At 35.3% G+C, this 26,932-nt stretch overlaps 2 protein-coding genes and 1 long non-coding RNA gene across 6 annotated transcripts in view; 2 read left to right on the top strand and 1 right to left on the bottom strand.

The window, feature by feature from the left end:
• SHROOM2 (shroom family member 2) overlaps positions 1–6,870 on the top strand; it is a 115,110-nt gene extending 108,240 nt beyond the window's left edge. For all 3 annotated transcript variants that reach the window (XM_087938353.1, XM_087938354.1, XM_087938355.1), the window contains 2 exons: positions 3,294–3,566; positions 4,467–6,870. In XM_087938353.1, the coding sequence (XP_087794479.1) occupies positions 3,294–3,566; positions 4,467–4,733 (540 nt within the window). In that variant the 3' untranslated portion in view covers positions 4,734–6,870. The remainder of the gene's footprint in view (positions 1–3,293; positions 3,567–4,466) is intronic.
• On the bottom strand, positions 816–25,722 carry LOC148125115 (uncharacterized). The gene is made up of 3 exons (XR_015744548.1): positions 25,528–25,722; positions 23,167–23,221; positions 816–2,306 (listed from the first exon to the last, which is right to left on the bottom strand). It is a non-coding gene; the product is annotated as an uncharacterized LOC148125115 (long non-coding RNA).
• Positions 25,149–26,932, top strand: part of WWC3 (WWC family member 3) — an 87,987-nt gene continuing 86,203 nt past the window's right edge. The window contains exon 1 of one of the 2 annotated variants that reach the window (XM_026714209.2): positions 25,149–25,840. In XM_026714209.2, coding sequence (XP_026569994.2) covers positions 25,563–25,840 — 278 coding nt within the window. In that variant the 5' untranslated portion in view covers positions 25,149–25,562. The remainder of the gene's footprint in view (positions 25,841–26,932) is intronic. The other variant, XM_087938356.1, reaches the window with a different exon arrangement.

Below are 26,932 nucleotides of genomic sequence, written 5' to 3'. Positions count from 1 at the left end.
GTTATAACTTACATTGATTTAAGGGCACTTTTGTTTTTTAGAGAAACATTCATGCAAATATAAGATCAACATGACTTCTGATATTCCATCATTTACTTTTCCCACCCTATTTCTTTTTTCTTTTTAATAAATTGTATTAATTTTCTATTAATGACATTTCTTAGTGCTTAATAAACATCATGTTGTCTGGGTATTTAATTTGCTTAGTAATACAGATTCTATTCTTATTCTCCACCCCTTTTTTTCCAACCACTGTAAAATAAATTCCATGTTTGATAATATTCAGTGTCTTCTTTCTGTTTAATTTTCAATGAAAGTCTATCTATTTCTTCACAATCTAATATCTTAATTATCTCTTCATCTTGCAGTGTTTCTTCATTTTTCCAATATTGTGTGAAGATAATTGTCACTGCTGTTAAGACATGTAATATTAAATACATATTTTTCTTATCAAATTTTTCTGATATCATCCCTAATAATAACAGTTCAGGTTTAAAATCTACATGTTTCCCTATTATCTTTTCTAGCCATCTGTGTATTTTTGCCCAAATTTGTTTTGTTTTAACACAAGTCCACCACATATGATAAAATTTGCTTGTTTTTTAATTACATTTCCAACATTTGCTAGACATATTTTTAAACATATTAGCTAACCTAGCATGTGGTAAATGCCATCTATAAAACATTTTATATAAATTTTCTTTATAAAAAATTGCCATTGTTAATATATAGTTCTTTCTCCATAAATTTTACCATTTCTCTAATTCTGTTATAGCCAAAATATTTTTCCTATTGTATCACTGTATCTTTCTCCATTTTTACATTTAGTAAGAAGTTATATACCTTCTTAATTAGTTTTTCATCAGAGTTCAACAGTGTCTTTCAAAAGGTGTTTTTGTCCTGTATAAAAGCCATACTTCTTCATATCTACATTGTATTGGCAATTGACGCAACCATGATACTACATGTATAATGCCCTGGTCTTCAAGCTCTTGCTTCGATTTTAATTTCCCTTCAATGTCCAAAATATCTTTATATGTCACAATTTTTTCAAACTTCACCAGATTTGGGTATGTGAAGGCTTCCCTCGTTGAAAGCCATTCTGGAATTTTCAAGCGTATTTTAGGTTTTATTTTTTCCCATACAGATATTAGTGAGTTTCTCATATAGTGATTTTGAAAGTATGAATTTTATTCTTCTCATACCATAAGAAGGTATGCCGTCCTATTTGTAAATCATGTCCTTCTAAATATAATAGTCTTTGTGCCTAAGCGTTATCCATTCTTTTAACCATGCTACCACAAATGCTTGGTAATATAGAAACCAATCTGTAGTCCAAACCCTCCATTTTCTTTAGATTCTTGTAGCATTTTCAATTTTATTTTCGCTTTTTTCCCTTGCCAAATAAATTTCAGAATCAATTTGTTCAAATCATAAAATAATTTCTTTTTAATTATTGGCGGTACTGTTTGGAACAGGAAAAGCAGTTCTGGTAGGGTATTTCATTTTATCATGGCAATCCTTCCTAACATTGATAAATGTAGGTTTTTCCATTTTTCCAAATCTAATTTTATTTGCTGAAGTAATTTTATGTAATTGTCTTCTTTTATCGTTGCACATCTTGCTGTTAAGTATATTCCCAAATACTTAACTTTCTTAACTATTTGAAAGTCCAAATAGTTTTAAAAATCGGTCTTTCTGCTATTATTAAAGCAAAGATTTTGTAGTCCACATTTAATAAAGATATTGGTCTATATTTTTTATCTGTGTCGGGTCTACATCCTGTTTTGATGTTAGCATAATATTCACTTCTATCCATGTCTTATTCAACTTATCAGAAAGCAATTTAAATTATATCTTAAAACTTTCAGCTTTTAATTATACAATTTATACACTTCATTTGTCTATAAACTTTATAATCTAGCAAATTCCAATAATCCAGTATTCAAATCCACCAAAGTAATCCAGCTCCCAATCAGAATTACAGTTCTGCCGATGTTTTTAATCCAAAATCCAAATCCTGTGTAACCAGCTTGTCTTGCCCAATCAATAAATCCAAGTCAATCAATGTTTGTAATCCACAATAGCCTGTCTGCTTTAACTAGTCCAAACAAATAAATCCCATTAAACAATGAACAGTGAAACACCTTTGTTTTCTCTATTTGCCAGCTGTGCCTTGCTCAGTTGATAGGACACCACCAGATACTTATGTCTTCAAGCCACATCTGTTTACATGTAGGACATTTCAACAATTTTCTCCACTTTGCCACAAGATGTCACTCTCCCTCAATTAATTCTTCAGGGATCTGTAACACAAATAAGTTCGTTAGTGTTCCTTAGTTAGTTATTTTGAGCCATCTATGCTCTCAGAAGCTTTTAAAAAGTCCTCAATGTTTGCCATATAGAGTTTTTTCTTTTATGTTCATTCTGGTTTTCTATTTTAGTTTCTGGGTTTTTTTATGGGGGGGGGGATTTGTTTGGCTGCCACTTCCTCTTGAGAGGGTTATATTTCCCCCTTCTTCCAGTCGCATCTTTTTCTTTTTGGGATTTATCCGTTCCAGGAGTTATATTTCAAAGAGATAGAGAAAAAGTTGTCTTACCCAGCTTCAGAGCACGATGTTGATAATCTTTTTCTTGCTGTCAGTGGCTTCAGGTTGCTACACAAGTACAGCCAGCCCTTTCTCCTGACAGTTTGGAGGCTTTTCCTGGATCAAACGAGTTACCACCATCTGCTTGTGATCCACAGGATCCCTCCATTTATCGTCCCTCTGTGGGATAACCTTCATCCCATTGGGGGTTTCTCGCAGGATGAAACCAATCACGGAAAGCAGAACTCAGCTCTCTCTCAACCGTATCGCCATGACACCAAACCCAAAATCCCACCCTATTTCTATAATATTCATATTTCCTACAATATACTTTTCCAGCCTTACTGAAGATTTCAGGTCAAATCACTAGAAGAAAAAATCCAGATTGTATTTTTTATATATTTTTGTCACTAAAATCCTCTTTCTTGTTTAACTGATAGTTATTATTTATTCCTTGTCTTTTCTTAATCTAAATCAGAAATTGCTCACAGTATGCCTTTATAACAAGTCCATTAAGACAATGTTAACAGCTGCTCCATTTGAAACAAACATATTTATATATTTATATATAGACAGACTGACTATTTTGGCAAGATTCTGTTACCGTGATTTCATCATCTAACCATTTAGAGTCATAAGATGAATAGCCATCTAAATCTAATAATTAGTTATATCTCATAAATTGAGCTCCTCTCTCTCTTTCAGCAAGAGCTTATAGATAGCATTAGTCGAAAACTAAAAGTGCTAAAAGAAGCTCGAGAGACACTCTTGGAAGACATTCAAGCCAATAATCTTCTTGGAGATGAAGTGGAGGTGGTGGTAAAGGAGGTCTGCAAACCCAATGAATTTGACAAGTTTCGGATGTTTATTGGAGACCTAGACAAAGTGGTTAACCTCCTGCTATCACTCTCTGGTCGACTTGCCAGAGTAGAAAATGCATTAAACAACTTGGATGAAAACGCTTCTCCCGAGGAAAGGGTAAGGTACTTGTATTGTCATGTGAGGAGGAACTGTAATTGCACCATGTTATTTTGTTTATCCAGCTCAAGTGTATACTTAGACTCCTGTCTTATTGAGTAGTCTTCTTGGTCAAGAATAAGAAATCAACTTTACCCAAAAGCTGTTATGCTAGAGAGATATTAGTTCAGCAGTGATTTTCTTTTACCTAAACTGCTTTATATGCAAAACCGTTGATCAATCCTACTATAAGAGAGCATTTTTCCTCCTCATTTAGTAGGTGATGACTGCTTGTTGTAGACATTTCAGATTCTAAGCCTCCATCTTAGCTAGCTGCAATTCTAGAAGTGAAGTTGGAGGGGCTGGGGCATTTTGAACCAATCAGTTTTATAGTGTGACCAAATTAAGTGGATCATCCCCAAATAAAGCTCTTAAGGGAATGTGCTTTCTCCAACATACTTTGGACCAAACCACAAAGAACCAAGAAAATAATACTCACTTAACCTCTGAGGTTGTACCCATTTTTAGGGTGGTTGTTCTAAGATGGTAATGGAGCAGAACAACTCATGACAAGACAGTGTCCCTGAAGACATAATTTAATTCGAGCTTGTAGAAAAAAACACTAAAAATAAAAAGGCTCACATAGCAGACAGTTAATCAAATCTTCATCAAGATTTTTGAGGCATATGGGAGTGCTTGCTTAATCAATCAATCAATTAATCATATAGTATAATTTTTTAAATGTTCTACCAAATAATAAAATTCAGAAAGCTGTTTTTTCATTTTACTATTTGCTTGGGAAGCATGTAGGCCTTCCTAAGATGTTTTCTTTTAAACAATGATAGGATGATATTCATTGTGGAAATGGAATATAAAGCTAAATGTATTAATCACTACAATTTTCCTGTTCTGTTCCCTTAGCGGATTCTAGTAGAAAAACAGAAATTACTCACACAACAGCATGAAGATGCAAAGGAGCTGAAAGAAAACCTGGATCGAAGAGAACGCATTGTCTTTGATATTCTGGCCAGCTATCTGAGTGATGAAAGCCTTGCCGATTATGAGCACTTTGTCAAAATGAAATCAGCCCTCATAATAGAACAGCGAGAGCTAGAGGACAAAATAAAACTTGGGGAAGAGCAACTCAAATGCCTGACTGAAAGTCTCCAGCCTGAAAGACCCAAATAATGATTCAATAATCCTGGGACTTTGTTTTACATAGTTTTATTTGCAAACCTTGAAACCTTTTATAGTTTTTTAAGACAGAAAAGAGACCAATATACACATGAGCACTGTTCCCTGATTTCCCAAAAGGGAATAAGAAAACTCTTTTAATTTTAGAGACTTGGAGAAAAAGTACTTGCATTAAGCAGACAAAACAACTTTTCCAACACTATGATTAGGCTGGTGAAATACATTGGCACCATTGTACATTTAGATACTTTTTTTAAAAAGTAATTTTAGTCTTTTCAAAATTATTTCAAAACCGTTTGCTCAAGTAAACTTTTAATTATATCCAATTAAAATAATTCAGAATGTACCAATAAATTGGTATATTTCTGTGGCTTTGTGAATTTTAAAGTTCTAATGAATTATATCTATAGTTCATTAATTTATCACTTCAGTATTGATGGCTCTGGAAGAGATAAGAAAGACAACTTTAACTCAAAGCAGTTTTCTTATCTGAATAAAAAACTGAAGGATTGATTCTTATAAGTCTAAGTTTATAATATAGTGCAAAATTAATACGACATTTCATTACGTACTATTTGCCAGGAGTTGTATTAGTCATATATTTGTAGATTGTTCTGCATATTCTTCATCTATATGTTTTCACCTGATGACTTTGCCTTTAAGGATCAATGTTTGTCCAGTGACTGCTATAAGCTCCTTGTTTTACTTGGATACCTCTGTGCTTTGTTTTTATTAGCAAATGATATAACAGTTTGATCTTATTTTCTAGTCCAATCACATGTAGGGACATATTAACACTGTAATCTAAAAAAATATTTTTAAAAAGCCACTTTAAAACCTTTTACATGATAAGGATGCAATAACTGTTGATGTATTAACCAACTTATAAGTAATGTTCCTTAACATTAATGGATGTTTGTAATGAATAAAGATAATTGTTATGTCTTTTCTATAGGGTATTTTTAAGACTTACTGAGAAATAATTTACCCAAAACCTTGAGCCAGTACTGCACAGTACCCTCATTTAGAAGTTAAATTAACTGCACCATTACAAAAGAACTTAACTGTGAATCATTCCACAAGAATAGGTACAATTTCAGCTGTTCTGATTACTCTAGCAATAAAACGGTTAGCTATAGAAGAACTAGCCATAATTGATTCCACATAATCATGATTTCATAAGTGGATATCAGTCAATCCTGTGCATATAAAGCAAACCTAGGACTCCTACCACAACACGTGTTTATAGGATTGCAATCATGTATTCTTGATCGGTCTTTTCCCTCAAATATCAGTGCTAATTCATACATTTGATGCCATTTCCTTCTATGTTGTTAACATTATTTTAACAATTTTTTCTACTACTGTATTTATATCTGACATCATTGTGACATACATTCTCCAGTCCATATTAGACAAGTGTTCCATTTTGTTTCTGGTTTAATCCATCCATCCATCCATCCATACATACATACATACATATATACAAAATATATACACATACACACACACACACACACAAAATATAAAGCAACATTTTTGTTCCAATCAAATGCAACATTTTTTTCTTTAACTCTTTAAGGAAATAAAAGTTTTCTGTGGTGATTCAGTTTGTATATGTGCACTCAAAATATAACTGGTATGTACACAGTAATTTGCATTTAAGTCATGTAATTCATATGAACTTAGTACATAAATTAATGTATAATTATATTTCACTTTGCATAATAATATATTTAATCATTACCTTTGGTTAAGCTTGCCATTTTTTTGTTTGCTGGTTTGGCAGGCTCTCTGGACAGAGCCGGTAAAGGGATTCCCTCTTCTGTATATATACTTTACAAATAATCTCTACTGTTTGTTCTATCTGAGAGATAATCTGGTGCTAATGTCTTGCTTTGGCATCATGAGTGAAGGATTATTTCCTTTATACGTCATTGCAGTATTTAGACTTTTTGTACAGTAAAAAATATATTTTGATTTTTTTTCCTGTGGTCCATTTTCCATATGCTACACAAATCCAAACGACATATTTCAATTTCTTAATTTTTGTTTAATTATCTACCTACTGACAAGGTTATATTGTTTTATCAAGGAAAATAAAATAAAATAAAATAAATACTGTGCTTGAGTATTGAGTGGTGTGTTAATTTTAGCCATTATGTATATTAAAAAATATAGAAAAAACAATTACTACCCACCTGCCTTCAATTGAGGACCTGTATACTGCATGAGTCAAAAAGGGCTGTGAAAACATTTACAGACCCCTCACATCCCAGATATAAACTGTTTCAACTCCTTCCCTCAAAACGACGCTATAGAGCACTGCACACCAGAACAACTAGACATAAGAACAGTTTTTTTCCCGAAAGCCATCATTCTGCTAAACAAATAATTCCCTCAACACTGTTCAACTATTTACAAAGTGCACACTACTATTACTGTTAATCTTCTCATCACTCCTTATCACTCATCCCCTCCCACTTGTGACTGTAGGACTGTAACTTTGTTGTATCCGTATGATTTATATTGACTGTTTCCTAGTATGATTTGATTGTTGATTGTACCCTATGACTATCATTAAGTGTTGTATGTTATGATTCTTGATTCTTAATGAATGTACCTTTTCTTTACGTATACTGAGAGTATTTACACCAAGACAAATTCCAATCACACTTGGCCAATAAACTATTCTATTCTATTAATATCATTATGTAACAATCTTTTTCCATTATGAAGAATGTTAATTCTACTTGAATGTTGATTAATTAGCATCAAATTATAAATCAAGATTACTTCAATTTCCATTTTTTTTAACCAAAGACAGCTTCCACATTAAAATAAGAAAAATACAAAAACAGTTGGAAAGTTCTCATTTGTACGTGCAATATGATAGCAATATTCAGTTTTCTAATTTGACATGACAAATAGATTTTTTAGAAGACATAGCAAGTTAAAGCATTCCTGTACAAAGTTCTGCCTCTTATCCCTTCTCTACTCTTCTTTTCCTTTTTGGAAGAATGACCCAACCGTGAATTTTTTTGTATCCACTGAATCATTAAGATCATATTTATTTTATTTTTTCCCTTTCACTTACAAGTTATTGTGTGTGTAGTTTTATATATTAGTAAGTAATATTTATCAAAGTATACTGGCTTAATCCAGGAATGTGCAGACATTATTTCATCATATGTCTAGGATAGGGTTCTATGGCATTATCCGTAATATCATTGAACAACCAGATCTGTCTATCTCAGGTCCTTACAAAGGACTCAAAAGGTAGACAAAAATACCAAATTGTCTGTCTAACTGCAATGAGTCATAATAATAACTTATCGTTTTTGTCACCCAACTCTTTAATGTATTAGTAGTAACAACTTTGAGTATTCTGTTGACTAAGAGGAGCTATTAATTTGGAAAGCTTTTATGATTAAAAAATCAATAAAAACAAATAGCACAAACACATGTATTGGTAATTAACTGTAAACAAGTTCCCAATTTTCAAGATTTTTGGTATATAGCCACTATGTGGTTTTGCTTAGCTTTCTCTGGCAGTTAAAGTTCAGAGAGGGATGCTGGTTTACATAAACAGCAGTGTGTCATTGTAGCAGAAGTGATTGTATGCTGGACTACTGGGGAGATGAAGATTCAATCATGGAATCTGACTGACAGACTTTGGACTAGTTGTTCAATCATACCACAGCCTATCCTACATGATTCGTGGAAATAAAACGAAGATCCTGGTGTAGGTTTTCATGGTCAGTATCTGTTGGGTTGTATTGGAGCCAGGGTTTAGCAACTATGGTCTAGACAACATTTCCTGACATTTTGCCAGCAACTGTGGCTGGCATCTTCAGACAAGGTAGACTGCTATAAATGCCGGCAATATTTGCCAGCAAAATTTCAGGAATTCTCTTGTCTAGACCACAATCTCTAAACCCTGAAGCTCAGCATTGCACAAGAAGAAATCCCTTTCAACACCCATAAAAAAGAAGGGATATAAATCCAACCCTAAGAAATGTAGCATTTACCTTTTCTATTTCTCTCTCAAGAATAAATCACTGACAAACTGCCTTGTCAAAATAAACATTTGGTTATTTTCTTCATTTGACATATTGTGTCCCTAAATAGGCCAGCACAGATAGACTACAAATTAATTAATTAAAAAGTGTTAAGTTTTTGATTTTGAAAGTAAATGGCATGTCTAAAACAGAGCAGTGACACTATAGCTTCAGGAAATATCATTTAAAGGTCATTTTGTTACAATGTAATCAGCATGTTATCATTTTAAACGTTTTCACCAATGACTCTTAATATAGAAGTTGTTTCATTTGATATGAGGTTTTCAACATCTGCCAGAAGTCTCTTACTATCCATAATGTCTTACTCCAACTTTTATTATTCTGTATGATTTTTTGGTACTTAAATTACAGGATTTAAGTAGACCAGACATATGAACTATGTCTAATAATTTATTTGATAAGTTTTTAATGCTTTATTAATACTTTCAGACACACTTGGATAAATCTTATTTTGCTGAAGTTCTGAAGGAACATAATGCTAAAGAAAAAAACATGCTTATTGAAATGATCATTGGCTTTAGCTTTTCAAGAAAGAAAAAATAGCAAAGTAGAGATTTCTTCTACACTTTGCGATTGAGAGATATGAAATCTGAAATCAGATAAGATCTGATTCACAGGCAAGTTTTTTGAAGAAGCAAGATAGGATTAAATGGGGAAAGTCTACTGAAAACCTTTAGCATACAGCTGAGAACCTTCTTTAGGTATGCAAGTGGGGGAAGCAGGATACAGCAGAAGGAAATGAGGGCAAGAGTTTGCAATAAGAGACTCGGGAGCAGAAAGGAGAGATGAGGGGGGCGGGGGGCGGGGGGAGTTTGCAGTCTGATTTCATTATTTTTCCATCACAAAAATCTGCCAATATGTACAGGGGTGGAATTCAAAAATCCCAGCAACTGGTTTGCTGCCCAGTTGCTGGGTGGGTATGGCCATGATGGGCATGGCCTACTGGAACTTCCAGGAAGGCCATTTTTTGCCTTCCCAAGGGTCTGGAGGCTTCCCTGGGCCTCTGGGAGGGCAAAAACAGCCTCCCTCCAGGCTCTAGAGGCCCAATGGAAGCCAGGAATAGGCCCGTTTCCGGACTTCTGGAAGGCCCATTTCCCCCCACAAGCATACATACTATGTCGCCCCCCCCAAAAAAAGACCCGGTCTTATTTTCTTTTGGACCCCAAAATAAGCACCAGGGCTATATCCTATTATTTGTGTTCATATTTTTGTATTTTATTCTATAATCTAATAAAAATGTTTTTAATAAGTGTTTGCTTATTTGACCTGTCTAGGCTGTCACAGAAATGGAAAGAGATCTATGATACACTTGAATTTCTAGTAATAAAAAGCTTAAAAAGGGGTGAGAAATAAAACAAGGCACACAGACACAAAAAAGAATATGATTTAAATAATTCTGAGTACAACAGCTAGCAAAGTGCATTGGGAATTGTATTTGAAGTGAGACTCAAGCCAAATGTCTTTTCTGACCTTTTGATAGAAATCTTTGTTTCCATAAGATATCCTTTTCCATTTCACATATTCATTCTTACGTTCAAATTCTTCATATTATAAGCAATAAAAATACTGTCTCCCTTTAGTTTTAAAATGTTTGTTATGAGTAATGCTTTAGAATATTTTTTAAAACAATACAGTATACAATATAAAAATAAAAACCAAAATGAGGTCTTTTCTAAAGATCTGTAAGAATGAAGAGCTTGTAAAAAGCTCACTGCATCTTAAAAAATCTTATGGTGTGAAGCCAGTAGTTAATGCAACTAATGCTACATTGCTAACAGTAAAAGAACAAAAGAGTTAATCTATATTTTAAATATTTTATTTTAAATGTAGTCTCAACATTTCAACTGAAACTTTGGAGATTCCCAAGGCAACAAGAATGTTTGGATCAACATTCTTAAGAAACAAAACTGCAAAAAAAAAAACCCTACCAGTAAAAAGAATCACTTGTAGTCATGCTTCAGCTCCTTTAATCTAGTCAAGGCAAGTCTCAGCAAGGCTAGTTTTGGTGAGAACTGGGAGAACAATTGCTCTACTGAGAACACTATCTTCAAAATAATTATTTTATTGAAAGCTTGACCAGGTTGTAATATTTTTTATCTCATGTATTTTTCCATATTTTTAACAACTCATTTACAACTTCTGGAAGCAAGTTTAACAGATAATCAGAGTTGGAAAGGACCTTGTAGTTCATCTAGTCCAACCCCCCCGCCCAAGCAAGAGACCCTACACCATTTCTGACAAATGGCAGTCCAATCTCTTCTTGAAAATCTCAAGTGATGGTGCTCCCACAACTTCCGAGAGTAGTTGTTCCACTGATTTAATTGTTCTAACTGTCAGGGAAATTCTCCTTAGTTCTAGGTTGCTTCTCTCCTTGATTAGTTTCCACCCATTGCTTCTTGTCCTGCATTCAGGTACTTTGGAGAATAGCTGGAGTCCCTCTTCTTTGTGGCAGCCCCTGAGATATTGGAACACTGCTATCATGTCATCCCTAGTCCTTCTTTTCATCAAACTAGACATACCCAGCAACCATTATTTATATGTTTTAGCCGCAGTCTTATGAATTAAGCTTACTTGCTTTGAAAAGAGTTGAAGCAGACCACAGCAACTGAAATACAAATCTCAGAATTTAGAAGGTATGGGATTGTCTAAGCTATTGGTTAAAAAGATAGGTACATAGGAATGAAAGTTAAAATGTGAGGATACAATTGGTATCCTTACTAGTCTTTGGGGATATCATAAATTTACTTCTGACATCTCTGCAATGATGTGATTCAAATTGCCTCAAAAGGTCAGTGATGTAGTCTGATGGTAGCCATGTACTTCTGTGGGTTGTTCTAATCCACTGGTACACCTTAGTGAAATCTGGGTTACTATGGGAATCTGAAAATATCTATGTCCCAACTTCCAGATCTATCCAATCTGAAACCAGGAGATCAGGGGTGGGATTCTACAGGTTCGCACCTATTTGCTAGAACCAGTCGTTAACATTCTAAGCAGTTCGGAGAACCAGTTGTTAGAAGAAATTACTGGCCTAATCCTGTAAGGAAGGCAGGAAGGAAACATTTGGGTGTTGCTTACAGAAACTGCCTCTCTGTTAACCTTTATTACATTCTTGGCAGGACTAGACTTCATGTCTCTGGAACTTCTCTGGAGTTTTTTTGCCCTCCTTTGCTGGTATTTTGCTTGTGTGGAGTGACCATTCAATGTTACAATGGCACTGAAAAAAGTGACTTATGACCCTTTTTCACACTTAAGACTGTTGCAGCATCCCCACAGTCACAAGAGGCCAGGCGAGAAGATGCGTGCCTCAATGTGAGTGATATTGAGTTGGCCACACCCAGCCAGTCACATTACCACCAAGCCATGCCCACAAAGCCCCGCCCACAGAACTGGTTAAAAAAATTGAATCCCACCCCTGCAGTAGATGTGAATACATCCACTGCTTTTACTTTCCTTATTAGGTCTCTGATGACCTTTACATTCTTATAATTAATTGACAGAAATTACATTAAGTGTAAGATTTCATGGAGGAATTAGCTGTGAAAACTTCATTTTCCCAAATGATTAGGGTTAACCCAATTGGTGTGATTATGTGTTGTCACAATACATAATAAGATGATCTGACTGGCTTAGTGGATGTATTAGAATAAATGTGTCAGTACAAGATAACAAAAAGAATTACATTCTTTGCTTTAAGTAAAAAAAAAAGTGCCATCATTTTTTCTGGTAGAATGCTGGTACCTAAATCCCAGAGTTACCATTTAATTAAACTGAAGTTGCTGCTTCTCTAAATTCTTCCTGTTTTTTCCACTGGGCATCTGCCGTGGAGTCTTATATTTCCTGTTTTTCTGCTGTCTTTGAGTAATTCATCAGGTATTGGTAAGCATATCTTACTCATGAAGGCCACCCAGTGGTCATTCCAGCTCTATGACATTTACATTGCTGACATGTTGTTAATAAGCATTTGTCAAATGAGCATTCATATAGCATTTTTTAGTAATGTTAACCAGTTCTAGACTAGATTAGTAATTTACTTATATGATATTAACTGTAATACCATTGCAAGTTAGCTTTCTACTGTCTGCCCTATCTAGAAAACATCCCCCCATACACATATTTTCTCCCTACTCTATTTAAAAACAACAAGAAATTACTTTTATGATAAAGAAGAAAGTATCACTTTCTGCACAATGAGCAGAAATGTTTTTAAAAACTAGAAGCAGAATCTTGGAAGCTATCCTGAATTTCTAAAAACAATTCCAGTGATAACCTCTTTCCCTCCACAGGCATAGACAAAGGGATATTTGCCACCAGAAATAAATTGTATCATCATTTTAACACAGCTCTGTTTTTGTAAATCTCATTATTATGTTCTATTTTACATGTGCCATGTTTTAGGGAGCTCAGGTTAAAAGTTTTACTCTTATGAAAGATATTTTTTTATTTCTTTATAGTAAAATGTTACCTGATACTCCCTCTCTTTCTCTACATACTCACAGACACCCTGTCTCTCTCTCAACACTTATACACATATGTATATGTATACAGAGAGAGAGAGAGAGAGAGAGAGTGCATAGATAAAAAAACCCAATACAATACAGATATTCCTATTTCTAAAAGTTGGCAACATGTGATTATTATCTGCCATAACTACAGGTAGCCTTCGGCTTCTGACCACAATTGAGCCCAAATTTTCTCTTAAGTGAGATATTTATTGAGTTTTGCCCCATTTTGCAACTCTTCTTGCCACAATTGTTAAATGAATCACTGAAAATGGTAAGTTAGTAACCCAGTTGTTATGTGGCTTCCACATTGACTTTGCTTGTCAGAAGATTGCAAAAGGGTTCTATATGTCCGCAGGACATTGCAACTATCATAAATATAAACTAGTTGTCAAGCATCTGAATTTTGATCATGTGATCATGAGGATGCTGAAAAGATCATAATTATAAAAAACTGTCATAAGTAATATTTTTCAGTGCTACTGTAACATTGAATGGTAACTAAATGAACTGTTGTAAGTTGAGAACTACCTATATTTGCAAAATACTCTAGAAAGCATATCTGCCTTGTATAGGATCTTGGTTTAATCACTTTAAAAGTAGTGCATTAAGAGCTGAGATAAGCACCAAAAGATTATATAAATTATTTAACCATAATTACCCAGGCACCTTGACCCCTATGTTGAAAGTATTTAGGGCAAAAATAGTTCCAATGCTGACATATGGTGCAGAACTGTGTGGTTTAAATAAAGCCTCCCCACTTGAACAAACACAGACCTGCTTTTTAAGACACTTATTGGGGACTGATAAGAACACTTCTGCTTCAGCAGTCAGAGGGAAATTGGGTATCCACTCCTTACATAGCCACTTAATAATTAAAACATTTACATACTGGCTAAAGATACAATCAATGGATTCGGATAGACTTCCCAAACTATGCCTAATTGAACAGTTAAATAAGTTCCAATTTAACTCCTGGGCCAGTCAACTCCACAGAGCCATCTTAAGACATGGGTTTTCTACCCAATATTTATTGTCAAGGGCTTCCCAGGCAAGGGAAATTTTTAAACAGAGAGTCTTGGATATTAGTGCCCAGACTGACATGGAATTATTAGCAAAAAACAGATCTATAAGATGGTTGGCTAAGAATAAAAACATCTTCCAACCTGAAAAATACCTTTCAATGGGTATGCCACAATTACAGAGAAGAGCCTATACCAAAGCCAGATTTGAGTTACTGGATTCCATGTCTAGACATGGGCGCTTCCACCATGTACCATACCATGAGAGAACCTGCCTATGTGGTTCATCTGCCATTGAAGATATTTCCCACATCTTGTTCAACTGCCAATATATGCCCCTATTAGGCTTAAATATTTATCATTTCTATTGGAAAGAACAGCCCACTGGGAATCAAATCACAGACTGTTATATTTTCTCCGGGCCTCTAATGTACACATCGTTCATAGGACTGCTAAGTTTATAATCAAGACAGCAGTCCTAAGAACACAATATATTGAACAAATTGGTGTATCCTGCAAGGGTGATCTATTATCCGATTTCTGACTCCCTGGTTTTCCACATATGTTTTCATTACTGTATTCTTATATATCTAACTTATCTGTATTCTGTCTTGTTATATATTTACCTTATGTTATTGATACGGTCTTATGACTATTCAATTAAATAAACAACACAATCTGCCTTGTATAATGCAGTTTCATTATAATGTACCTACAGTTTATAATGTACCTACAGTTAATAGTCATTCAGAAAAAAACATACATATAATTTCTGATCAAAACACTGAAAAAAATATTATGATTTTAGGTAAAGTATCGTGGATTTCATCTGACAAAGGTAAGTAACGCCAGACATATGTCTATGTTTTGTCTCTCTGGTACATCTAAGAACAGGAACCAATAAGACCATGTGATGACAAGAAGAATAGTAGTAAACATAAATGTATTTTGTAAAAATGATCTTGTAAAAATTACTTGCCATCTCAGTGCTGCAAATTATATAACATAATGACATAGCCTACAGAAGTCTGTAATAAAAAGAAAATCTTTGATGGTTTGCTGCTTCAAATCTTAAAAGAGTTCACAGAATAATTTGTTTTTCTCAGTTCCCCATCTCTGAACCAAAATGAACTTGTTGCCAATAGAACTCTGGATATGCTTGAAATTCATAGAATTACTTGGGATCAAATATTGTATTATCCATGTTTCCCTGAAAATAAGACCCAACTGGAAAATAAGAATGATTTTTTGGGGATGCTTGTAACATAAGCCTTAGCCCCCCCCAAACAAGCCCCAATTAAGATCATCAGCCAGACGGATGCATTTAGTACTGTATTTTCCCAAAAATAAGACCTAACCAGAAAATAATCCCTAATGCATCTCTTGGAGCAAAAATTTATATAAGAAACAGTCTTATTTTTGGGGAAACACAGTATTAATACAATAAGACAAACTTTGTCTATAAATTTGTCTGTTTCTAGCCATAATGACAATTTCTTACAAAGCCATTTCATGTCTATAAAAATAATTTGTGACTCCCCAGAAATTAATGGTCTTATTCATTCACTTTGACCTAAATATTACAGAATATGACTCCCAATGAAAAATACAGTCTTCATCTAGTCTACTGTTTTTTTAAAAAATGGTAGCAAATAAACTTTATAGCTAATACTATGATCAACCTTGGTATATCAGGTAAAATTTGGAAAAGCTGCCCTCGAAATCCTTGCAAACTACGTCAGTCTACACAGTCTTGCATATGACTTGCATTTCTTTGATTGAGTATAGATATACATCCTATGTTCCAGTTATCTCAATTGAAGCCTGGCATGTTCTACTCCTGAAATGAATATTTGAATTATGCATTTGAGTCTCATTACAGTTGTAACGAGGAAGCTCTTAAGAATGAGAGGACCGATAAAAATCAGGAAGCCCACTCCAGAAAATTTTACAATTTTTCCTGATACAATGAAATACATAACCAGGTCAACTGACTAGAGCTTGTCTACAACCTGGAATTATTTCAGTACCAAGGAAATACTCTCAATTACAGCAGACTGTTTAGGTAGGTAGCCATACATATTACTGAAGATTCACCATTCTAAAATCTTTTGAAAGAAATAAAGCTATAAAACTAGGATATACTTGAGAACGTAGCAAGTTTTGCTGGGGGAATAGGAGTTAGCTATTAACAATAGAATTTCTTTGTAACACCCAATGTGTAATTTTGTTGTAACTACAAATCAATATTGCGATTCTATTTAATATTTTCATACATTTCATATTTTTAATTTTATTTTTCAGTGATCCAATAATAGGTTGGGTGTTTCTGAGTATTTATAAAAGAAAAGTTACAATGATTCATACAATAATATAACATTAGATTTTTTTTTTAAAGAAGCTATTCTAGAACACAAAAATACAGTAGACATTTAAACATTAAGAGCAACATCCAGTTAATGCTAATTAAAGCTAGTGAATAGATCTTTGATAGTATAGAAATAACTGCAGTGGTACTGATTAGAATTGTGATAAATGGGAGTAAAAATATTGAAGAATTACAACAATTCATCACATATTTTTCAGCACTCTACTTTTGTGTGAAGTTTCCAAAATGATGTCTTCAGTGACAAGCGAGGAACAAGCACCACTGGAGGCAATGTATACTCTGCAATTGATTGGATTTTCAGCAGGAGCTGTGGGCTGCATCCTCTTGCCGATTACAGTACACCACTCAGACTGGAGGTTGTGGTCTATTCAAAAAAGTAGCTATTATGTAGATGGTGTCACTCGTTTGGGAATATGGAAGATCTGCTTTCCTCCGAAAGCAATGGAAGCTGATAAGTACAAGTTGCACTGTTGTCATGATTTTGACCTTTTTGAAAAATTCTTCCCAATAGAAATGAAGCTTGGTCAGATCTCAATGTTCATTGGCTCCTTGTTGGCATTTTGGGGACTGTTGTTTGCATTCCTAATTCCATGGAACAGTTTTTTTCAAAAACATATCCAGACTAGATGGCTGGCTTTTATTGGAGGCACCTTTTTTGTGATTTCTAGCTTCTGTGTCTTTGTTCCCATTAGCTGGACTGTCTGTTCTGTATTTAAAAATGAAAGCATAACTTTTCCCCCTTCTTTTCATTTGCCCTCAAGGCCCTTTGTGCAAAATATTGGGGGTGCTGTTTACTTAGGATATATGTCAGGTATTCTGTTATTTGTGAGTGGGTTATCTATTATATTTCAGGTGGTTCTGATGAAAAAAATGTCAATTACATTTAGATCAAATAGAATTTCATCTGTATAGAAGGGAATCACCCTCCAAATTATTATTGAACAAGAATCCTAAGTTCATATAAAGACCAGTTTATACACATATATACAACAAATTCGTTAAATAGGTTAAATAATGATCAAATAATTCAATCAGTTTTGTTAATCTTAAGGACTTCTATTGTTGTGTAATTAATAGCTCATATATATTGCAACTAATAAAAGTGTTTATAAACATACATTGATTTCTCTTATTCTTTAAAATATTCAGTTAAGCTTTGGGTTTAAATACAGAATCAAATGTAACAAGTAAAAAATGGATTGGTAATTTATATAAATACTTAAACTGTGCATACCTCCAATGTAACTTAGAACTAAAAAATACTTTATTAAAAAAAAATCAAAGTTTCTTTAAATGCTTATACAGTACAACCAAGAAGAGTCCTGCATCTGAGTTCTAGTTATAGGGAAGAATAGAAAATAGGAATGATAATGTTCATATATATACACTTGTATGCATGTATATGTGAGTGTGTCTATTTTGTGAGATATATAAGACAGTGCTACTGTAAAATCCTTGCAATTTGAAGATGGAAATTATGGTGGTAGACTAGGACCAAGGATATAGAGGTTCATGGGAAACATCCATATAACATTCTGAAATTTTCAAAGACATTTTTAGGGAAGATCCTCAAGGATGTTAGGATTTGGATAATACAATTCTGTTTCTCATCCAAATAGTTTTAGAAGAAAAGAAACTAATTAGTATAAATAGAGCAAACAAGCAAACACTGATCATTTAGAGTTCTTAATAAATTGCTTTCTCCAAGTTTGTTAAAAACTATATTCCATCCTCTGATTTGGTGCTTGCAATGGCAATAGCCATATCATAAATATATTAAAAATCTAAGATGTTAAGGTTGGGTTCTCTATGGCACACATGATCTGTGGCTATCAGAACACTTGGAAGTGATGAAACAGGCCTATAATTTGGCCCGAGAAGCCTTGCAGAGGCTTTTTCCAAGCCTCTGGGAGGCCAAAAAAAGGCCTCAAACCAACAAAAGAAAATCAGCTGTGAGGCACAGGCATGCACAGTGCGGTAAGTTTGCCTGTGGCTCGCATGCCAGCACAAATGGCTCTGCATGCCACTTGTGGCATGCATGCCATAGGTTCGCCATCAGGGTTCTATGGCATTATCCGTAATATCATTGAACAACCACACCTGTCTATCTCAGGTCCTTACAAAGGACTCAAAAGGTAGACAAAAATACCAAATCGTCTGTCTAACTGTGCAATGAGTCATAACAATAACTTATCGTTTTTGTCACCCAACTCTTTTTAATGTATTATAGTAACAACTTTGAAAACATTTACAAAAAAAAATAATAGCACAAAATTAAGGAAGGTAAGGAAAAACAGATGGAACAAAAGAGGAGAAAAGGTGTATCAGTCATCCTTGCCAAAGGCTAGGTGAAGAAATACTAATAGGGTGGAAGCCATATGAATTTTTGGGGCAACCTTATTCCATGCTTCAAGAGAAGGCAATGTTTCTGGGATTCTGTTACATGGCATTGTTTATCAATGGAAGCCAGAGTAAACCATCTTGCCAGATTGAGCCAGCCAGGCAGATACTATGAGAGAAAGATGGTGCTTCAAGTAACCAAGCCCTATGCCACATAGAGCTTTGTAGGTAGCAATAAGCACTTCAAGTCACAACCAAAAGCAAACTAGAAGCCATTAGAAAGATTCAATATTATGTTGTCATTTCTTGGGGAGCAGTGAGTCATGGCATGCCTAAACAAGTTCATATAGTCCCATATCATTTGGAAGAAATAAAATTAATAACACATATCCTTCTGCTTTATTTAAATTGGCATTAAATATTTACTTGCACCTTTTAAAATGCCAATTCGATACTTCTCCTTGGAAGATATTACTGTCAGAAAAGTAACTAAATGTTGTTCCAATTGCCATTGGTGTTTATTACAAAAATAGCATAATAATTTTAAGTAATTGAAAAAAAATCAATATATATGCCAATTCTCCCCAGATTTAAATATTTACATGTACATAGAATTCTGTAGGCTGTTAGAAAGGTCAATGAAGCAATGAATACTAACATTTGCATTTTGCCATTAGAGAACAATTCAATAAGCAATTTTATTTTCTTCTAAATATTATGTAACACAACTTAAAATAATTTATATACTATGTGGGAAAAGAGAAAGCATGAAATAATAAACCATCATAACCACAAGATGGTAGTGTAGGGCAAGTAATTAAAGAATCCAACTCCTACAAAAAATAGCATGTTTTGAGTTTCTGTCAAATGGCCATATGTAGAGAACCTTAACCTACCAGTCGGAATCCATTACGTTTGTACACAGTTTGGATTTTTCTAATGCAATAGTGTTATACTTTACAGCTAAAGGAAATGGGAAGAAAGCAAGATTCATTTAATAAGAACTTTAAATGAAATTAAGAAGCTATTTGTAAACATTTTAATAACTATGAAATCCAGGCAATCAGAGAAAACTGAACATTTTGCTAGTCACACTGTGGTTGCTTTGATTTTTCTATAATCTAGAAAATCAAATATTCAAATGTATAAATAATGGTTCATTACCAAATACTGCCTGGGAATTAGACCATGGCAGCATGTTTAACGTGTAATTTTTTATTGCCATATACAAATCCACCCAATACAATAACTTTTTAATGTCATAAATGCGAGTGGCTATATTAGTTTGGTGATTAAGTGTGACTAAAAACTGCTAAGCCATTGATTGTCCTTACTACCCATCCATAAAGATTTCCATATATTTTATTGTTTCCTTTCTTTTATTTCATTCTGTTTACCTACTCTTTCATGGAGGAGCCATGTGTTTTAACTTTATAAACAATACTAATTCTTCAAGATCTAGACAAGTGTTTGAAAGCTTTTTCATGAAGGTTGAAGGGGAGGGAAGGAAAGAGGAAATTCCATCATATCAATATTCTAGTATGTCAATTGTAAACAAAGGTGGATAAGTTATAAATGAAAGAAAAACTAAACTGTATTCATCTAAAACAGGGGTATCAAACTGACAGCCTGCAGGCTGGATGCATCACACACATGCCACGCCCACCCAAGCTCTGCGAAGGAAAAAAATGTCGTGAAACATCAAATGACAGAACACCCGTGAACTAAAAGGAGGAATTTCTTTGTAGAACTGGGATATATGAAGAACAAGAGAAACTTACAAAGGCAATATTAGTTTCTTGAATTGTTATAGCAAAATTTGCCAACTAGACTAGTTTGTCCACATGTGAAATTTATATTGTTTTAGAAAAATGGATACTGCAATGTAGTAATTTGGCATGTTATGACCAGTTTTAGACTAGAAAATGCCTGATGTTAAATCTTCTTTATATTATGAAAATCCTCTTATTAGTACAACAATCCATGCAGGTAGTTTTTTAGGGAGGGAAGAAAAAAAAACCCAGGTGTAGAAATAATATAATTGTAGTACAAACTTTGAGATTGTCTTGTTAATCAGTAATGCGAATTTGGTTTTAGAAGTAAAATCTAGCCCATTTTGAGAATGACACCGCATCATTTTATGGATGTTTCCAAATAGTTTTCTTGGCAACAATATGGAAACAATTTGATACTGCCTTCTAGGATTTTTTCCAAGCTAACCAGATTGTTCTGAACTTGCTTAGCTTTTGAGCTCAAAGGTTAGTTAGGTGCTGCCATTTCACATGGCAATTTTGCCTCAAAAGGAGCAATATTAAATAAAGGTAGAAAATAAAGGTAACTTCATTTTGAGAAGAAGTATGCATACAACTTTAATATATTAATTACAATGTTTCCATGTTGATGACTCAGCCTTCCATCCTTCCGAGGTGGGTAAAATGAGGATCCAAATTGTTGGAAGCAATATGCTGACTCTGTAAAGCACTGTAAAGCGGTATGTAAGTCTAAGTGCTATTGCTATTTACATTTCACATATAAGCACAGGAAAGCTTTAAAAGACACAGTTACCTGTCTTGATTTTTCAGCTACATTGTTACTTCTCTTTAAACAGCATACATTTAGTCCTTTGTATACACTCTATGTAAAATACAATTATTAATCAAAAAGTGGTACAACATTTATCAATATGAAAAATTCAGAGGGAGGGGAACCTGATATTTATTGTATAGAGCTCATTCACATGAATAACTGAGGAATGGGGGTACCATGTTGTCTTTCTCATCTCATAATCTGTTTTAAAGTAGTAAGTAATTAACAAAAGAAAGATGGCTATACATGAGTCATATTTAAGTGAACTTGTAATATAATATGAAAACTAGTGCTAGATTTACATATTTGCTAATTTTTACAGCTATAGCTGTAAAATCCCTCTTACAATCTCAACTCATTAGAGATTCCTAGTAAAAAGGAAAAGGATCAAACAAATTACATCAAGTGTTAAAGGACCACCTGCTAATGTGATCTACTCTACCCCAATGTTTCATTTATTTAAACTGTTCCTTTTATCAGTGAGATGAATGATATGGGAAAAGGCACTTCTTTAGATATCCAGGTATCAAGCCATTTCTTCTTTGAAATTCAAGTCCTGCCCTTGACTTTGGTCTCAAAACATAGTTTTTAACAAAATCAAAGGATTTTAACATAATTGGAAATAATTTTAGGTTTTTTCACACACATATATATTTCTATAGTTGGAAATATGTATTGTAACTTAATAAAATCCTGTTTGTATTAAGTAAATGGTTATTTCACATATATTAATGCAAAAATGTTTATGATCTATGTACTTCTGATTATATGAGTTAATCTTTCCCCATCATTTGACAATTTGCCTCTATAAGATAAATAACATATCTTTGAAGATGGTAAAGGGCAGGGAGGCCTGGAGGAATGTTGTCCATTGGGTCATGATGGGTCGGACACGACTTCACAACTAACAACAACGTTGTTAGAAGAACTTCTTTGAAATGAAGCCTGGTCATCATTTATGGGCCTACAAGGTATAATACGGACAATAATGATCTTACACACACACACATGACTTTTTGGACAAATTGGACAAATTGTTCAAATCATGGTATTCTAAACACAATACACTAAACCAATCACACCTTGAAAACAATGTCATAATTACCAAATTACCAAAGTCAATGGATTTGGTCAAATGAACAGGTAAAAATAAATTTATTTAACAAAATTAAGAAATTTAGATTAGGGAATGCTGTATACATACAATATTTCATTTGCAAAAAAATATTTAAAAATACAGTAACACGTGACATTTTGATTTGTAAACTAGTTAAGCATGTACTGGATAACATGACAAATAGATACAGAGTTGGCTTCAAATCACAATGTTTGTCAAGAGTTTTCATGAAAGTGGTGATGTATTAAATGTGATTTTGTAAGATTCAACCCCTTCAACATTTTCATTAATGACAATGATATGGAAGCACTATATAATGACATTACAGATCAGAGAGTCATTAGAGAACTAGAATGAAATGTCTTCTAATTTCTTCAGTGAACATCTACCTTCTTCTGCATGGTTTCAATGGCATTCTTTATCCAGAATTATTGATCTGTGTTCCTGAAATTACAACATGTAAAGAGGTAATTCATAACACATGCATTCTGCTCAAATTATCCTGCAGTATGTAGAAATGAGTCATAAATATAATTATATATAGTTTTAAAATTTTGAATTATGTAAAACTTAACATAAAAATGGAACAGATTTTACAGTCATGTGAAAAAGTAAGAACATCCCAGATAAGCTTTCTTTTACAACATATGTGGAAAAATCATTATTTAATATTCATCCAAACAGCATATAGGCAGTCCTCATTTAGCAACTATTTATTTATTTAATTCAGTCATTAAAGTGTGGCTATATGACATTTCAACTGTACTTACGAATCTTACTTTAACTTTCCTTTGCTTTACAGAAGGGTTTTTACGACAAGGGTTGTAAATGTGAGGATTGGTCATAAAATTGTTTTTTCATCACCACTGAAATAGTGAACAGTTGCTAAACAAGGATGCCCGTATAAAGATACATGTAATGTAATTAAATAAAATACACATACATACCGGTATAATGTATTTAATACAATTAAATAAAAAAACCTTGTCATTATCAATAGAAGCTTCCCGTGAAATTCATGTATTGTATACTTAGAGAGAAAGGGGAAAAAAATAAGCCAAACTTCCTGTCTACAATTTCCTTGGCTCTAACACTGTTTGGGGTTCCCTGCATTATTACTTATATGGGAAAAAGACTGGGAAAATGCATTTTGCCTTAAAATGTCCCAGGAAAAGGAAGAGAGATAGAGATCAGTGTTAGGAAATCTATACTGTATTAGACAGACAGACAGACAGACAAAAACACACACACGTTTGGAATTGTATTTTTTAAAAAAGGTTGGAGTATCCCAATACTTTACCTGTCAAGCAATTATTTGTGTACTACTGAATTAGGAGCAATTACTGTATGCAATTGTTTATATGTATTCAACTTATAACTTTATACTTAAATAATTAATAGTTAAATAATAATTTCTGGCTGTGTGAAAATACAATACTTTAGAAATACTGTTACACAGGAGGAAACTTTTATTACTTTTTCACCCTCAGAAAAACAAATTCAGCCTAATTTCTTTAGCAAAGGCCAGGATTGTTAAAGAACTAGTTCCACTTTAAAACCAGTTATTAAGACAAGAGAAGGGGATTAAATCCACTATGCATTTAACCAAGTTGCCTTCCCAAAAAGGAACAACCAATGAGCTTCCAAGAAATAAAAGTGAGAGCAGCTCCTGTAGCAATTTCATTGTTAGGCGCCGACTTAAAATACCATAAATTCCACTGAACTGACTGACGGCTAAATATGCTGAAAATGTAATGTAATGTAAAATGCCTCCGCAGTAAAGGATATCCTAACTTGAGTTTATCCTAACTGAAGTGACTTTTGCATGTTCCACAGTTCCACGTTCAGATCTTCGGCATATTTTACCTTCAGTATATCTGAAGCGCACCACACCTTAAACCAGTCGGACTCGTTAGCTGCACTCTTTCCACGTGACTTATATAGGGTAGACCCTTCGACTAAGAGGGTGACAATATTTTGTTGGGTTCAAAAATGTATCCCCGCTTGCACACACAGCCAGGAAAGCGAGTTATTTAACAACCGCTCCGTTTTTCCTTTGTCCTGAAAGGAAACCCGGAGCCTCTCATTTTTAAAAAAAGTCCCGTCCGTCAGTAATCGCTGCGGTCCCAAGGCCGAAGTTAGGAGAGACTCGAGTAAAGTTTTCATTCCCCTCCCTTAACTTTTTTCTTCCGAGGGAGCCTCCCCAGCCCGCCGGCTTGTCCGGGAAACCCAGACGGCTTCCAAGCGGGCCTCCCGACGCTACAGCCGCAGCCTCAGCAGCAGAAGGGCGGAGTGGAGGCGGACAGGCGGGGGGAGAGGGGGGGAGGTGGTGTGGTTCTCGGGCAAAAGGGAGGGAGCGAAGGAAGATGGCGGGGCGGGCGCCGGCGGGATGGGAGCCGACGAAACTGCGAAATTGAGCCGCTAGGGGAGGCCGGTCGCGGAGGCAGGAAGGAAGGAAGGGCGGGAAGCTTGCGGTGGCTGCTGCTTCCTCGGACGGGGCCAGAGCTGCTTTGAAGGAACAGCTGAGGCGGCGGCGGCAGCGGCTGGGCTGGTCCCGGGGTCCGGCCGGAGGCGGAGGCGGGAGGGCGAGAGAATGGTGAATCCGGAGCGGCGGCGGCGCTGCTGCAGCCGGACCTGCTTGGTTGTGGCCTCACGCGGCTGGGCCGCGCGCTAGTCAGGTCTGGAGGCGGCGGCGCGGAGCACTCGGAGCCCCGCGGCCGAAGAGCGGCTGCTGGAGGGAGAGAACTTACCGCCGAGGCTGCGGCCCGGGAGCGGCGGTGGAGCCATGCCGTGGCTCAGCGGAGGACGGAGACGGCGGCGGCAGCAACAGCAGCAGCAACAGGCGGCACCGACGACGGCGCCCGGAGGACCAGGGACGGGGCCGCCTCCTGTCGTGCCCGCTGCGGCGATCGGAGGCGGCGGCGGCGGCAGTGGGCCGCGGGGCCGGGAGAGCTCGGAGTTGCCTTTGCCCGCTGGTTGGGAGGAGGCGAGGGACTATGACGGACGCGTCTTTTACATCGACCACAACACCCGGCAGACTTCGTGGATCGACCCCAGGGACAGGTCAGAAAGGCTGGGGAAAAGTCTCCCCCTTGAAGCCCAAACCATTGGCGTCCTTGGCGCCCATTATTCTCCCCCCCTCCCTTTCCTTCCTGGAGCCCCGAGTCCTCACCCTGCCCTCGATTCACACAGCGGGGCCTGTGATATTGGTAGGAAGGAAGGAAAGGTTCCAGCATCTCGGGCCTGGAGTCTGATATCCCCGCTTTGCCTTCTCGAAAGGGCCTGAATCCCTGTTTTATTTTGAAAAAGGAGATCGGGCCGGTTCTCAGAGAAGTTAACTTTAGAAATAGCCTTCATTTAAAGCCCAGATTATTCGTGTACGATCATTTCCGCAAGCTTTGTAGTACAGGATGAACATCTCCAATTCCTGGATATGAAAACTCCATTTTGTTCTCCATCATTCTCTTTTAACTTGAATGAGAAGGCCAGTTCTTTATTCAAAGTTAGTACAACAGGATTTGCTTTTAAACTGCAGTGTAATAGATCTAAAGTAAGAGCAGATATGTCCATGTATTGCTTTCTAGGACAACACTTCTTAATTTTGCTGACTAGAAAGGAGTCCTGCCTTTGTTATCAGTATCCCAGTGACATTGACAATGTATTGCTTTATATAGTAGAAAAAAGATTTCTCTCTGGTGTATAATTATTTCTCTCCGGAAAATATTTCTAAAAGATCCATGTCAAATATTGTAAACTTAATATGAAATCTGAAATAATGTTTAATTCTAAGCGTTCTCTTAAAACTGTAGACATGCATTAAAATTTGTACCAGCCACATGTGTACATTGTTATGAGCTTAAGTCTGTGTGCTTTATCACAGCGGAATTATTGTAATAATGAATCAGGATGATATCTGAGATAATATAGCAGATCGTTCATGGGGAATTTTGTTTTCTAAACTTTAAACATTAAATGTACAAACCTGTTCATACACAGAAAAGGAGTACGTTCCGTTAAATGTACTGTGTAAACTTAGGTATCATTTGCAGCTAGGACTTTGGTAGTTAGGACTACTGAATCTGACTCAATGACAAAGAAACCCAAAGCACCTTTTTTTTTGTATCTGTTAACTTTTCATTGATTGGTTTTGGATAT

The sequence above is a fragment of the Pseudonaja textilis genome, chromosome 8 (assembly GCF_049901715.1).
Source record: "Pseudonaja textilis isolate UNSWEBS1 chromosome 8, rPseTex1.2, whole genome shotgun sequence".
Taxonomy (NCBI): Eukaryota; Metazoa; Chordata; class Lepidosauria; order Squamata; family Elapidae; genus Pseudonaja; species Pseudonaja textilis.
This window is presented reverse-complemented; position numbering and strand designations above follow the sequence as displayed.